We start from the raw sequence: 12,905 nt of genomic DNA, 5'->3' as shown, positions 1-12,905 counted from the left end.
GTTTGTCTGGCTTTCTGCTCATCCTCTTACTTTCCGTCTTGTCTCTCTTTTTTTGAAGAGCCTGAGTGAGCTCAGTAAACAGTGGTTAGCTCATGTCTGTGAATGTTTGTCTAACCTTCTCTGTCCGTGTCACAGCACATGCCTTTGTGTTGGCTTCAAAGGATAATACACATACACCAATTGTCCCTTTCAAACCTTCCAGAATTTTAAACTCAGTTATGCCTACAGAGCCGACACATATGGCACTTTTCCACTACAAGGCTCGACTACGCACGTTGCAACATGGGTGTTTTTTTTTTTTGTCTTTTCCATTAGCGATAGTAACTGATACTTTTTTTTTAGTACCTGATCTTGATCTTGTATTTAGCAACAGCACTGCCAAAAGCAGCGATTGCGAGCGGCACACTGCATCACAACCACTTCCACTGTATTTCAGTGAGTGTGGAAGGAGAATGTAGTGTTGTTAGCTTAGTGTGATACACAGATTAGCTTGTAGAAACATGAACAAAGCCATGTAGTGTTCCCTATCACACACAAATCAAATTGGACTTGGGGGTATAGTGTTGACAAATGTGACAATACTGACAAATCAATGTGCATTGTAAATTTCAGTGTCGATGGAAAACTGTTTTTCAACTATCCAACACAATGTGTCCAGCCGAACGACATCCATTAACAATTAGTAACTGATACTTTTTTTTAGTACCTGATCTTGCGAGGTTCCAAGCGAGCTGAGCCGATACTATACATGACTGTCGTCCACTGATTGGTCAGAGTGTCGTCACTGGAAGAGTCATAAGTGCGATGTCTGACATAAGAATAAGACCAAATAATTCCATCTAATAACTGTAGATTGCAAAATCCTAAAAACATGCGTTAATCTTCAACATTTAGCAAGGAAATGTCTAAAATCTCAACATTTATCAAATGAGTCTGATGTATTTAGCAACAGCACTGCCAAAAGCAGCGATTGCAAGTGGCACGCTGCATCACAACAACTTCCACTGTATTTCAGTGAGTGTGTCAGACAGAGTCTGTGCTCCGGTCATACAGGAAGTACTGAATGATTCTGTGAACAAATCTTTTTAATTAACTAATTCTAATGATTCAGTACACTGACAACAACTGCTTTCCAAGTCACTATTCACTAGTTTGTTTGTGTCTCATGTAAAACAATGACACGGCAGTTTCATGTAGCTGTGCTATGATGACTCCAGCCACGTTGAGGAGGTACTATAGTAATGGAAAACCAGTGTCAAGCCGTGCCGTGCCAATCCGAGGTGAGCCGTGGCGGGACTGTGTAGTGGAAAAGCACCTAAAGGTTTTCTCAGCCTCTTGTATGTTGTCACTCTTACACTACACCCTTGCTATGAGTGTAGAATAAAGAGTGACAAATATCCTAGCATATCCTTCCACTCTGATGCGTCTTCAATGTGTCTCTTTGCCACACAACAACTGAGCCCCACCATTGAACGGTCTCCTCTGCTTTCATTAGTTTTCCACTTGTCAAAGACGACTTCTTCCCCTGCTTTGAAAAGTAAAGAGGAGTCCATATAATAGAGGAGCTAATTGTTGTTCACAAAAAAACACATTCTAATGGCAGGTGTAAATGGGGCCTAAGATGTAGCTAATCAGATGTTTCCAGCCAAGTCTTCAATCTATTACAGTTAGAGTACAGTTACAGTAGTTGATAGGAAGATAATAAACAAAGTTGTTGTTGCAAATACATATGAAAGATAACATTTTGTCCCATTACTGATTTAAGCCTACAGTGACTTTACAACATTCAACACACATGTGTAAGTTTGTCATTCCACTTGCCCCACACCCACTCATTCCTGATCCACTAGTTTGTTTGTTTTTTACATTGTAAAGGCCTGTGAATCTTTTAAACCTCCATTGAATTTAAAATGTGTAATAAGAAGAGTACTCGATCCTTGTTTGTAGTTGGAGGTGCCCTGTCAACATTGTCTCTTTTATTTAATTTTTTTGTAATTATGATTGATGAGGAAAAATGCTTTTTGGGCTGTAGGCGGATATAAGTTGTAATGGTGTCTGAGTCCATGAGGATAAACCCCAGTATTCAGCTCTTATAATACATACATGCATACACTTAACCATGTTACTTGTCCTTGTGTTTACAATTAATGTGATTTAATTTTGAAAAAAAGAAAAAAGTCATGCCTGCCCACACAAATAACAAGAATGGCACCAGTCAGTATGGGCACCGTCAATTGGAGGTAAATTTCCCTATTTGAATATATTCTGACTTAATAATTTCCATCCATCCATCTTCTACAGCTTTATCCTCCACATGAGTGTCACAGGGACATAATAATTTAAAAAGAAAAAACTAAAAGATAAAATGTACAGTTTTTTTATAGCTAAAAATGACTTGACTGTAGTTGAAAAAGACACTTACTGGATAGGATTATTCTGCTTCATGCTCTTTAAACACGTTTGTAAATGATTCAGACGTTAAGTCATACTGCCATTATCCCATGACAGTATGACCACATCTCTGTGGCCATTAAGCTAATGCAGCAGCTATGCTGTGTCCAACTGAAGGGACATAATGTGTGTGGAATGTTCTTTACTCTAATTATATATAAAGATATGGGCCTTACAGCCCTCTATAATTCATGGATATGTACTGCCCAGCTGCCTCAGCACGTATGGAACTCTCAGTTGAATGCCAATGTGACCCACCTAATGCACTGGACACTCCCACACAGCCTTTATTTAGACATGCATTTCCCTCTTCAGCAACATTTTGTTTGTTACACTGGAGAATCACTATAAGATCCCTGCTGTCTTTCAGTACTTTCTGTATTAAGCCATCTTCTCTATGCCATCATGTTGCTCCAGCATAGCAATTCCCCACACTTTGACACAGACACCCTTTTACAAAAAAGGTAGTAATGGACATTTACATGGAACATAAGCATCCAATATTATAGCAACGTGAGAAGCCACATTATGTATTGCTTGCTATAAACTAAAACCAAAATATACTGCTGCATATGGTCATGATGTCAAGATAAAAATTGAAAAGCAGAGAGGAGATGCAGGATGAGTGCAGTGCTTATCAAAGCTGACATCCCCCGGCATGCAGTGTTCATCCCCAGGGTGTGTGTATGTGCCCATGGTTTATGCATCCATGGTTGCGTGAGCATGACAGACAAAATGTGAATCATATTTATAGATGATTTGTCATGAGAGAGTTACAAAACAATGGCACTTTGATAAGCAGCACACATACCCACACACACACACACACACACAGTGACCTTGAGCTAACATTTAGCCATATGGAGAAGTTTATTTCTCATGAGTGCAAATGCTCTGAGGGTGTTTCCCGCATCAACAACCTCACACAGTTCCAAACTAACACAGACACAAAGTTGCTTACAGACTCTCATACACAACCACTATTACTCATTGGCAACACACAAGCACACACATGCTCACACAGTGTTTAGTAGCTAATGCTAAAGTTTTCCACTCTCACTTAACACAAATGATGAAACAGTTCAGCAGATAACTGGGAATGACTGACAGTTGGTTTGTTGGAATAATAATGATAGTAACAATGCCAATAATACAATCTTCTACACCATCACTCTGTGTTTAAAAAGGTGCAGTGCGTAACTTTAAAATATAAAGGTAAGTAATTTATATTGAAGACTCATTCAAACCATTGCCAAATTAGTTCACTCAATGCTGATTGAAGTCCCTGGTATACTTCCATGCAAAGCGTGCAACCCCAACACGCATCGCGCGCATGGTGGAGTAAAAGCTCCGCTCACCAAGCAGAAAAAACATTTCAACAAGAGAAGAAGTAGTCGCCAAGGATAGTCATCCAAGCCCCGACCTTGCGACACTCAGACCGGCTGACACCCCAAACCCCCGCCCGACGGACCTTTCAGCTGTGTGCCGCTCGAACCAGATGTGTCCGAGGGAGCTGTAGCATTATTCCCTTCTTCTTTGGTAGGAATGCGTCCTATTCCCTGCGTCCAGACTTGTACCGCCACCCGATGGTGAAGTCAGATACTACAGGACGCTAACATGCAAGAATACCAGGGTCCGCGATATGCGATACACGATAACATAACCTGCAAACTTATTAACACATCTGTTGGATCTGTGTAAAAACTATTTTGTGGCTGTCAAAAAATAATTGTCTGTATATAATCCCACATTAAATGGCTTTAGTGTTTTTTTTGTACAGATGAAACAAATCAAATATCATTTATTCTGTGCCAATGGTGGGAGCCTTTAGATAAGAGTTACATGAAACAAATGAATATACTTGCCTCAGGATGATGCATGATAAGATTACCATCTATTTTTAAAATCTCAAAGCACATCAGGTCCCAGTCCATTACAGTATAAAACACCTATTTTGTTTTACAGAAAGTGGGAATGCAAGTGAGAACAGCGTTTCTCTGAGGAGTTGTTTTTTTTTTCACTGCTGAAATTGAATGTATTACATGTGTCCTGTTAGCTGGTATATGATAATTAATTTTGAAAAGTTGAAAGTCAGGTGGGATATGTTAGACAGGAGATGTCAGAAGGGGGAATGGCATTGCTTTGTTGTAGCTAATGTCCTGTGTGAGTGTGTCTCTGAGGCAGAATAAATCATATGCAAACTTTCACTCAAGGGAAAGAAAACGGTTTGGTTTACAGAGAGTAGTGACTTACATTAAAAAAGGCTGATTTCAGGTGAAGGTTGTAACAACTTAACCAAAATCACTTTGTAATCAATATATTTTTGCTGGACATGCTGTTGCAGGAGAAAGTGGATTTTTGGTTCAGTGTGAATAGCGGAAGCACCAGTGACTCACATGATGTTGAAACTCTTGTCTGAAAGTTAAAACACTATTAAAGTGTTGAATTAAGCAATTTCTTTGACTTCAGTACTTTCTCAGCAGAGCTACTTTTACAGGCTGATGCATGCTGGTTGTTGGGTGATTCAAGTGTGATTGGCACTTGGATCAGAAATAGATCTCAGAAACAGGAAGAACATCACACCCTGGTGCTGGAGGTGGGAGAGCCAAGTTTAATTAGTGAAATGATTTACCCACACACATCTATGCAAATACAGATAAAATTATAAACTTTTTTTTTCTTGGAACCAGGCACATCCACAGACCGTCTCGCACACGCATCACACATAAATGAGTCACGAAGCAACATTGTCTTGGTTGTTTAAGCGTCAGATCGGGAGGGTGAAAGCTTGATTACCAGTGTCAGACATTGCGTGAACAACTGTGTATATGTGGAGTATTTTAATCTATGAGTGTGAGTCAGACTGTCAGTGATATTATCAGCACTGATGACAGCAACCTATTTCCCAGGAAACACAAGAGTTTCTGCTAAGTTTGGAAGAGATAAATCTTATGCAACTGGTTTTGGAGTACAAACAATATACTGTAAATTTGAAGAAATGACTGTGGATTCTTTACCAGTCACAGCTTAGTTTGACTGAATTTAGAGACTTTCTTGGCTGAAACTGTTTGTGAGAATGTCTGACAGTTTTTACACATTTGAGCAGATGCACCATCCTACTTCTGCCCATGATTGAAAGAATGTTCCCAATTACAACAAGGCTTTCCTTTTAAAAGATTCATGATCATTGTCCTTGTGGATTTTTAATCCTAACAAACTCCTTTATATCTAATAAAACACAGGTTATCCACAAACAATATTATAATCAGAGAGAGATATTTTTGACAACCATCCAAGAATAAACAAATACAAAGTAGATGCTACACCATCCATCTTAAATAAAGGTGATAGAGTAAGGGCAAGTAAGAGAGACAAATTGAAACTTCATCTGATGTCACATTTGGAGGCAAGTTACAGGAAAAGCATGCTCACTAATATCATCATCATTAATTCTAGCTCCTATAGATCAAGATAAACAAGGTTCACATGTAGGAGGGAAACAAAAGAAACAGAGCAACGGCATCCTAAACAATATGCTGAGAGTGAAACAGCTAGAGCAGAGGCAACAGGTAACTTTAGACCAAAACAAACCACTTAAACACAGGCATTTGATTAAAGCAGTCCGTATGAGAAGACTATTGGGGGGGAAAGAAGTAACTGAAGCAGTTTCCTTTTACCTCGCAAAAGACTGCACTGTTGTTTGCCTTTGGAATCAAAATACAGTTTTTCAGTTTAGCCAAACAGCCTGAGACTGCGTGTACTTCAAGTCTTAAGTTTGTCAGTATTCATTGTACTTGGCACACAAACTGATTAAAACCTGTTCAGAAATTTTCTTTGGCCTAAATGCTCCATTAGGTCTTTTTCTTGCTGTTTTTAGATACGGAAATAGTTTGGTTGCACTGTTCAGTAACTTGCAAAATAGTAAAAAAAAAAATCAATAGTTAAACAAAGCCATAGCATTTCTGTATTGCACTGCATATGCCACTAAGTCAACAACATACAGTATTTGTAAGATTCTTAGGGTTCCTGCTCTGCACTGATTCCACTGCAGCTTTTTACCTAGAGCTATAGCCTTACACACATTAACAAAGCAAGCTGATAAAATGTAGCTGCCACTTTCCAGCACTGTCAATTCTCTGAACTAAATCTTTAACAGAAACATCTTTTCTTATGATTGCCACATTTGCATGAATTTGCAATAGAGTCACTGACATCACTGCATGATTTATAGTAAGGTCAATGGTGTGACTGAGGAGCAGCATCCAAAAAAGCCTGGTGGTACTAAAGCATATTTGCATATTTTCTCATTTTGAACTCTTCATGCCTTCCATCTTTCACCCACTCTCTTTCCATAAAAGAGGCACACGCTTGTATGCACATAAACGCTTATTTGTGTTACAATATAGGCACATTCATACATGCACACGGACATACAGTACACAGATGTGCAATAACGCATACAAAACAGAACAGTACAGTAGATGACCGTTATTGTTGTGCACAAGGCATAAGTATAGGCATTAAAACTAACATCTGTCTTTATGCGATTGAACAATGTATCCATTCATTGGAAAACGAGTAGCCTACTTTTTGTTCAGTCATCAACAACCAAAGCTATAGCTTTTTGTAAATATTTAATCTACATGGCCATAAAAGTTTCCCGGAACAAACAACTGCAGGATGCCTAGTGTGTCCCTTTTTCTAGCTGAATACAGGAGCTGGCTTCCAAATGAGTTTGTCGATTGAGGATGTAATTGAAGTCTGATAAGATCTCTGTCCACTGATAAATGCATTTGATGATGGGGTGGAGTGGCTCAGTGGTTAAGACCCTATCCTGTGTGCGAAAGACATCATGGTCGCAAGTTCGATCCCACCCCTGGCTGATTGTACTCAATTCCATTGTAAGTTGCTTTGGATAAAAGCGTCTGCTAAATGACATGTAATGTAATGTAATGTTAATGCAACAAATGTAAGGCAAGGCAAGACAAACGTATTTCTTAAGCACATTTCAACTGAAGGGCAATTTAAGGTGCTTTAGAGATGATAGAAAAGAGTTGCACCTTTATCATCGTAGAAGTTATTAATAGAAGAGACAGGAATCACTGCAACTGATAAAAAATAGTAATGTTTGAACAATTAATCAAGCCAAATTGTGTCTTTTTATATTCAGCATCAGCCAGTTATTGTCCTGGCATCTGACAATTTTGTTTTTCAGAAATGCTGCTAGATAACCAAATCTTTATTTTCTGTTATGTGACCAGGACGTGAGTGAGGGCTGGAATTCTCGTCATTTGGAGCACTATGTTTTTTAAGTGGCTTGTTACAGCTGGGTGGTAAATGCATCAGCCCAAATGTCTAATTAACAGCTAAGTTGTTAAAAAGACTGAATCAGAGAGATGTCAGTATATATTGGTTATAATATCGGTACTGGCCACAGTACAAAAATTGGAGTCGAACCATCCCTAACACACACACACACACGCACGCACAGAGGGAGTGTGTGTGTGTGACGTGTGTGTACCATTCCCCAGGCACCTTAGTGGGTGAAAGTTCCTGACACATAAGCACTTTTATGACTGAATGGACCTATGCAGTCAGGCTTCTGACCAGCAGAGTGGAAGAAGCCCATTACAAACAAAACATGGCCCATTACACACACAAACACCCACGCACACACACTCACAGATGCACACACACATTATTCACACAAGCATAAATACCCATAACCACAAGCACGCACTCTCTCACACACACATAAATGCAGACACACACACAAACTGAGATACCGTGTTAATTGCTGCAGCCACAATTAGCAGGGGGTGAGTGTGCCAAAGACTGCTGAATGACCGATGAGACAGAATTACTGACTGAAGCAGCGAGGGGGCACATAAAGTGAGGGAGAGATGAGATGAGACAGCAGGAGGAATTAAGGGAAGTTTGCTGCAAGGTGGTAGAGGAAAAGGCCAAAGCTTCATCATCATCTCTGTTGGGTACAGGTCACGGGGCCTTGATTATGCATTCAGCCCTGGAGCAAAAAAACACAAACCCCTCAGAAATGATCGCCCTGTCCACCTACTTCAGCACATAGCCTGACCTTAGAGTATACGTGCGTTTGTGTGTCTTTCTATGGTTGATAGGATCCAATCCGATCTACCACCATTACAAAAACATTCTGACTGGTCCTGCAAAGGATTATAAAGTTTTAAGGTTCAGGTTAAAACTGGGTTAAGGTCAGATGTAAGGATTAGGGGAGAGGGCTAGAGGATGTCAGCGAGTATCCTATAACTGCAGTGTGGCCAACATGTATGTGTAAAGGCCCTGGTAAACTTCTGCGTACAGCAAAGCAAAGTTGGATGCCCGTGGACAGCACATTATAAGGCCTACTCACCAAGCAGAAAAAACATTTCGACAACAGAAGTAGTCGCCAAGGATAGTCATCTGAGCCTTGGCCATGGCCATGACCCTTGAACCGGCTGACACCCCGAACCTCCACGCCTCACGGGCTTTTCAGCTGTGAGCCGCTCGAAACAGACGTGTCCGAGGGAGCAGGGTCTGCGATACGCGGCACGCTGTGCAACGCACACTGTGGCACTGCGGCATGTGTGTGTAACTATACCATGGGTTTTAGTATCAGTCTTACTGTCAGCAGTGAAAGCTGCAGGGTGTAACTTTTGTTGTTGTGTTGATGGTATTCTGCCTCTACGATCAGACCTGACCAATAGACCTGAGGTTCAAGGTGTTTGACTCACGTCCAGCAGTGAAACGTGTAACAAATACAAATAAAAAAATCACAACAACAGTTATAAAGAGTGATTTACCAGGCTAAGAGCAGATGGGGTAAATGACAAAAGCCGAAACCCTTTGTTGTTGTTATTGTGACCAGTCAAAGGATCTTGATATTCATCACCTGCCAGTCGGATGTATTATTGTACTAAATGTGTTTTTATTTGGAGAGAAATAAGCCCTTTCTATGCAAAATATAGCATCTTTCACTTTAATTCATGGATAATGGGAGCAAAAGCAAAAGTGTTTATATTGTTGTTGAGTCATCGGTATTTATGAGCTATTACTGTACTTCAAACACAACTTTTGTAAGTACTATTCTTCTTATATAACTATAAGAAAGAAAAAGAAAAAGTTAAAATATTATTATTTGTCATATTTTCTCTCTAGATACATGTTTCAGGTTTGTACATGTAGATGTTAAAGCATGCGTGTGCATGCCCACTCATGTGAGTTTGTGATGAGCTACTAAAGACTGTGTGTATACTACTCCACGCACTGTCTGTTCATATCATGCACACTTTAGTTTACACTGTTTACTACTGCAACACTTAACTGACCCTGGTGATGTCAGTTAAAGGGCAACCATTGTTCTATAGGGCTGCCATAAAACTGGGTGTGGCTTTTGAAGTTCACTCCAAATCTCATTTGACCTAAATTGTTGTCCATTTTCTGTCTGTGCTGTTCATGTTCGTGCAAAGGAGGAAATGTTTCTGTTGACCTTTTGACATTATTTCTTGAAGCAGTTTCTGGCCAAAGTATCCATTCGAACAGAAATATCAAAACCTTAAATATGAACAACAATATTGTCAACAGACTTACATCCAAGCTAAACTGGACTCAACCCTACTGAATCATTATAGATAGTTACCCTTGTATTCAGATGGGTTTGTTTTTTTTCACAGACAGTACAAACCACAACAAAAAAACGTGTGTGGACAAATCAGTAAATCAGCCAGACTGATTATTATTTATTATCTTCTTGTCATTGCACATGATGGTGTTCTCTGGTGGACAAACAAATCTAAGGGAAATAATGTTGTATGTCCATGTGCAGTGTGTTATTGTTTTGTTTTTAAACTTCCAAATGTCTGTATCAGCCTCAAAATTGGTCAAGCTATAACAGTCTGACTTTTTTCTTTTTTTTTTTTAATCATCTTATTCACTGTATTGCCAAGGATTTGATCAGAAGATTTATATTATTTGTTTATCTGTTGAATATTCAGTTATAGCCAGCAGGCACTAAACTTCGATGAAGAAACTAGAAACTGGGGAAAACATCATGTCTCGTTGTGTAAAAAGAATCTACCACAGCTCCCTAAATACCACATCCAAAACTTCAATTGAAGGTAGACAGTTAGGGTACATTTCACCCTTTTTTCACAGTTTTATGCTAAGCATACAAGCATCTCACTGGTTTCTGACTGTAAGTTAAAATTGATTACATATTTGTTTGGTATCACCTTTATTTCTCAGTAAGAAGCTTCAGTATAGCCCTAAAACTGATGTACAGTACTATCCAGCTGGGGTAGGCTCTTGGATGTGCCTACAAGCTTTATAAGCCATGTCCTTTTTGGAGGTCAGTGGCAGGAAAAACATTTCCTTGTGATGTGTGCACGGTTCAAAGTTTTTTAATGAATCATGGGAGTAATATGGACAAAACACGCAACAGACCAATCAAAGTGCCATCTCCTATTTCCATCAAAAGCCAGGTGTGCTTGACCTTGGAGTATTGCTAAACTAATGCCTTTGTTTTCAGGCTTTGTGGACGAGCAGACCATCAGTGTGTAAGAGCTTATGTTGATGCATATCTTGAAACACTGAAATATTCAGCTCTAACTTCAGATCAGATTTTTGAACCGGAACAGTGAAGTGCATTTGCTATTTAAATAACTTGGGCACTGAGTGGTGGAAGTGTCATGTGCAGTGTTCACATAGGCCCCACCCACATTACCTTTCCATATGCTCCAAATATGCCTGCAATTCACAATACTAAAAAATAAGTTTGGGGTTCGGCTACATTTTCCATTGAAAACTCCAGGGCTGCATTTTAGTCTCGATGAGCAGAAACAGAAATCTTAGAGAACAATGATGATTGTTTTATAATGGCCACAACTTGACTATCAGCTGTCAGCTTGTTTTTATTTTTCACCATTGCAGTTTCTCATTGGTAATATGTTTTTAACTATGCAAACAACAGCAGAAAGTATAACTGCTGCTTACTGCTTCCTGTTTGCACTGCATTGTGTATTGCCAGTGTAGCAGATATTGTACATGTTAGTATGGATGCAGATTACTTCAGATATGGATAACATTTACAAATTAAAACATAGTTGTATGGATGTAGCCTTACAAAGACACTCTCTTTACCACTTTGCCTCTTGTGTTTGCATGTAGATTTGCATTTTGTGTGGACGTCTGTGAACAATCTGCTTTGGTTGTTCATGATTATAACTTGACTAACTAACTGATTAGTTGTAACCACTAACAGTCAGCAATCACCTCACCACAGACGTGTACCGCAGAGAGGAAAACATCACGGTAACGCAGATGGGTGGAGTCATCCACAGCCCACGCTACCCTAACTATTACCCCCGCAACCTGCTGTTGTCATGGAAACTGCTGTCACCACCAGGGAGCTGCATTCACCTGGATTTTGATGGGCACTTCGGCCTGGAGGAGGCTGATAATGGAGTGTGCAGGTAAAACATGAGTTGAAGAAATGCAGACCCCCCCCCCCCCCCCCCCCCAAAAAAAAAGAAAAGAAAAAAAATGGAGATGAGAGCACTAGAGCAGGAGACATAAAAATAATTTACCAAAAACGGAATGAGAGGACAATACCTGCAAGAAAAAGACAGAATACAGGTAAAGAGTGTAAAGAGGAGGAAATACTAGTGAATAACAGCTACAAGGATGAGAAATCAGATGAGAATAACAGTGATTGAAGAAGACAAGAATGATGATAACAGTTTGGAGAAAAAGAGATGGAAAATTCATTGAGTAAAATTCCCAAGTTGAAAGGAAGCGGCAGAAAAATATGTGAAATGATTTGATAATGTAAGCACATTAACATATCAACAGTAAACTCTGATGGGAAGGATGCAAGAGAACATAACATGAAAAGGTGCAGGGTGGTGGAATCACTTTAAGAGATTAATAGTTGATGTTTGCTTTCTTGGCAAGAAGTGTAAGAAGTTTGTCCTTGAGGGTTGAGAGGAGAAGACAGACTTTTTAATCACCCTGTGCAACTCTGCTGTCTTTGTAAGCACTTTCTGAAAAAGACGAGAGCAAACAGCAGGTGAGGAAGAGAGAGCAGAGAACTGAAAGGGTAGGGGAAGGGGAGACAGAAGCTTTACCTGCCTTTTTCAGATTGATTGGGTCTGTGTGTTTGATAGATGCAATTACTAATTGACTGGGCTGCTGATTGCTGGACCGTATCAACAAAGTTCACATAACTTGCAGAACACAAATTTCTTGTTCGGTACTTTAGAAGGGAGGCCTGGTGGCATGAAAGGTTATTATAAAGTTGTCCTAAGATAGCTAGTGAGGTAAAATCTCTATGTTTATAAAAGTAGGTTTTGTTTGTCATGCTAGTGCCATGGCTGACTACAAACCTTGGTAGTAAGATGACTTTTCCTCTCGTGCCATCAGGAAAATCTGAAATTCATTCC

The 12,905-nt window shown here is 39.6% G+C and overlaps 1 protein-coding gene and 1 long non-coding RNA gene across 2 annotated transcripts in view; one reads left to right on the top strand and one right to left on the bottom strand.

Moving 5' to 3' along the window:
* LOC131463112 (uncharacterized) overlaps positions 1 to 12,905 on the bottom strand; it is a 74,618-nt gene that overhangs the window by 28,256 nt on the left and 33,457 nt on the right. The gene's annotated exons all lie outside the window — the stretch shown is intronic.
* pdgfd (platelet derived growth factor d) overlaps positions 1 to 12,905 on the top strand; it is a 47,734-nt gene that overhangs the window by 16,734 nt on the left and 18,095 nt on the right. Inside the window, exon 2 of the mRNA XM_058634809.1 lies at positions 11,747 to 11,936. Within this exon, the coding sequence (XP_058490792.1) occupies positions 11,747 to 11,936 (190 nt within the window). The remainder of the gene's footprint in view (positions 1 to 11,746; positions 11,937 to 12,905) is intronic.

Source organism: Solea solea, chromosome 7 (genome assembly GCF_958295425.1).
Source record: "Solea solea chromosome 7, fSolSol10.1, whole genome shotgun sequence".
In the NCBI taxonomy this organism is placed as follows: Eukaryota; Metazoa; Chordata; class Actinopteri; order Pleuronectiformes; family Soleidae; genus Solea; species Solea solea.
This window is presented reverse-complemented; position numbering and strand designations above follow the sequence as displayed.